Source organism: Nannospalax galili, unplaced genomic scaffold (assembly GCF_000622305.1).
Source record: "Nannospalax galili isolate Female #2095 unplaced genomic scaffold, S.galili_v1.0 scaffold3699, whole genome shotgun sequence".
NCBI lineage: Eukaryota > Metazoa > Chordata > Mammalia > Rodentia > Spalacidae > Nannospalax > Nannospalax galili.
The window spans coordinates 84,919-86,370 of record NW_008342037.1 but is presented as its reverse complement, the minus strand read 5'-3'; the positions used below and the strand labels follow the sequence as shown (position 1 = coordinate 86,370).

The 1,452-nt window shown below is 35.0% G+C and overlaps 1 protein-coding gene across 1 annotated transcript in view; it reads right to left on the bottom strand.

The window, feature by feature from the left end:
• The window catches only part of LOC115071223 (zinc finger protein 566-like), a 5,275-nt gene extending 4,423 nt beyond the window's left edge, over window positions 1-852 (bottom strand). The window contains exon 1 of the mRNA XM_029565812.1: window positions 732-852. Within this exon, the coding sequence (XP_029421672.1) occupies window positions 732-852 (121 nt within the window). The remainder of the gene's footprint in view (window positions 1-731) is intronic.
• Between the last annotated feature and the right edge of the window lie 600 nt (window positions 853-1,452).

The window sequence follows — 1,452 nt, the reverse complement described above, 5'->3', positions numbered from 1 at the left end:
ATTGATATCAGGTGAGGTAGGGATACAGGGAGACCCTGTTTCAAAAAAAAATTTTCTTTTAAGAAAGTGGTGCAGGACAAGCACTGGACTCACTGAAAAAAGACAAGCAGTGCTGTCCTCAGGAAAGAGACAACACAACAGACGAACCTAGAAGTGATTTCAACTGTTACTTGCTTTCAGAACTTTAAAAATATTTAGCAGAAAATTTCTCTCTATATATTTAGTTCTTTTAATAATAGCTATGTTAAATCAAGAATGAAAATGGAACTGTAATTCATGGGTGACAATATTATCTGAAACTGAGTTAGTGTATTTATCATGGGACAAAAATGAAGGAGGTTCAATACACCTAAATAAGGAAACATAAGATAAAAAAAAATAGTATGAAAATGTTCTTTCCTGCTATGAGAATTCCTTAATTTCCTATAGTTTCTAACAGAGTTCCACACAGAGTTTACAACCTGCAAAGTTGGATCAAAGAAAGAACGAATAAGGAATTCTAGAGAAAGTTATTCTCACCCACTGAGATCATGGGACAAAAATGAAGGAGGTTCAATACACCTAAATAAGGAAACATAAGATAAAAAAAAATAGTATGAAAATGTTCTTTCCTGCTATGAGAATTCCTTAATTTCCTATAGTTTCTAACAGAGTTCCACACAGAGTTTACAACCTGCAAAGTTGGATCAAAGAAAGAACGAATAAGGAATTCTAGAGAAAGTTATTCTCACCCACTGAGACAAGGTTACTGTAATTATCCAACATCACATCAATGTACAAGGCCCTCTGAGCAGAGTTCAGGCATTGCCACTCCTCCTCAGAGAAGTTAACAGTCACATCCCTGAATGTCATCATGGCCTGAAATAAAAAATGTCACTTTTACCATGTGCCACTGGGCAGACTGCTTTCCTGAATACATGGAGATGTAAGGAACTTGGGGAAACATTCTGATGTGATGAGTCATCTGAATTATGGAGAAAGATTCTTTCCAGTATAGTCACATTCTATAATATATTTTGTTTTCTAAATGTTTTGGAAATTTTATTTATTTTTATGTGTCTGAGTGTTTTTCCTGCAGGGATATAAGTGCACCCATATCATGCAATGCCCGCCAAGGACCATATTGCTGCTTGGAAGTAAACACGGGTCCCCTGCTAGAGAAGCCAAAGCTCTTAACTACCGAATCATCTCTCTATCCCCATCTATCATGAATGCTCTAACTCTGTGGAAACAAGATGAAATGATACTCTTATAATCATAATACATGATATATTAGAGTATAAGATATAAATTCAGGATCTGAACATAGTAATCTACATTTGCTGAGTTTGGTTCACATGGGGTCATAGCGTATGTGGAAAGTTATCAAGGAGAAATATTGTGCTTTCAAATGCTAATGTCATTAACTATAGAGCTAGTTAAAATATAAATTCTGAATCAATCTGATCTATT